Source organism: Sinocyclocheilus grahami, unplaced genomic scaffold (genome assembly GCF_001515645.1).
Source record: "Sinocyclocheilus grahami isolate Dianchi unplaced genomic scaffold, SAMN03320097.WGS_v1.1 scaffold148.1, whole genome shotgun sequence".
In the NCBI taxonomy this organism is placed as follows: domain Eukaryota; kingdom Metazoa; phylum Chordata; class Actinopteri; order Cypriniformes; family Cyprinidae; genus Sinocyclocheilus; species Sinocyclocheilus grahami.
In genome coordinates, this window is record NW_015505327.1 from 1,760,894 (window position 1) to 1,761,624 (window position 731).

General features: G+C 40.1%; 1 protein-coding gene across 1 annotated transcript in view; it reads left to right on the forward strand.

The window, feature by feature from the left end:
- The first annotated feature begins 128 nt into the window (after positions 1–128).
- LOC107591940 (8-oxo-dGDP phosphatase NUDT18-like) overlaps positions 129–731 on the forward strand; it is a 17,268-nt gene continuing 16,665 nt past the window's right edge. Inside the window, exon 1 of the mRNA XM_016281233.1 lies at positions 129–469. Coding sequence (XP_016136719.1) covers positions 268–469 — 202 coding nt within the window. The 5' untranslated portion in view covers positions 129–267. The remainder of the gene's footprint in view (positions 470–731) is intronic.

Here is a 731-nt window from a genome sequence, read left to right on the forward strand (position 1 = left end):
GTATCTTAATGAGTTCCACTAATGAGCTGTACAGTTTCACTGGGAGCATGACAGTGCTCTCGTTTCACTTGCAGAAAATAGTTTGGTAGCAAGGTACAAAATTCAAGGCAACAGTCAAAGTGGTTTTATTTTACACCTCACAAAATATTTCAATTTAAATCATCAACGTATTCAGATACTTCATCTGTGATCAATGTTTCACTACCTGTGATTAATATAAACTTTTCTAGTGTGTGTTGGTTTGTGTTCATACAGGATGAGGTGTTAATGGTTCAGGAGGCAAAGAGGGAGTGTTATGGCAGATGGTATCTCCCTGCGGGTCGCATGGAGGAGCGTGAAAGCATTGTAGAGGCGCTGCAGAGGGAGGTCAAGGAGGAGGCGGGAATAGACTGCCAGCCAATCACACTGCTGATGGTTCAAGAACAAGGACCAAAGTGGGTTCGCTTCGTCTTCCTTGCAGAGGAAAAAGGTTAGAATGAGTGACTGACTTTAGGGCAAAATTATATATATATATATATAAAAATGGTATTGCAATATATCACAGTGTGACTTAAATATCCCAGACTGTGATTTAATTATATGCTACTGTTTCGGAGTGAAGCGTGGCATTGATGCAGTTTTTCAGTGTCTCAGAAAGACCAGGGGCCTCATGTACAAAGACTTGCGTTGAATTCATACTAAAACATTTAGTACGGACAAAGCTGTAAATGTGCGTATGCACAAAAAAAAAA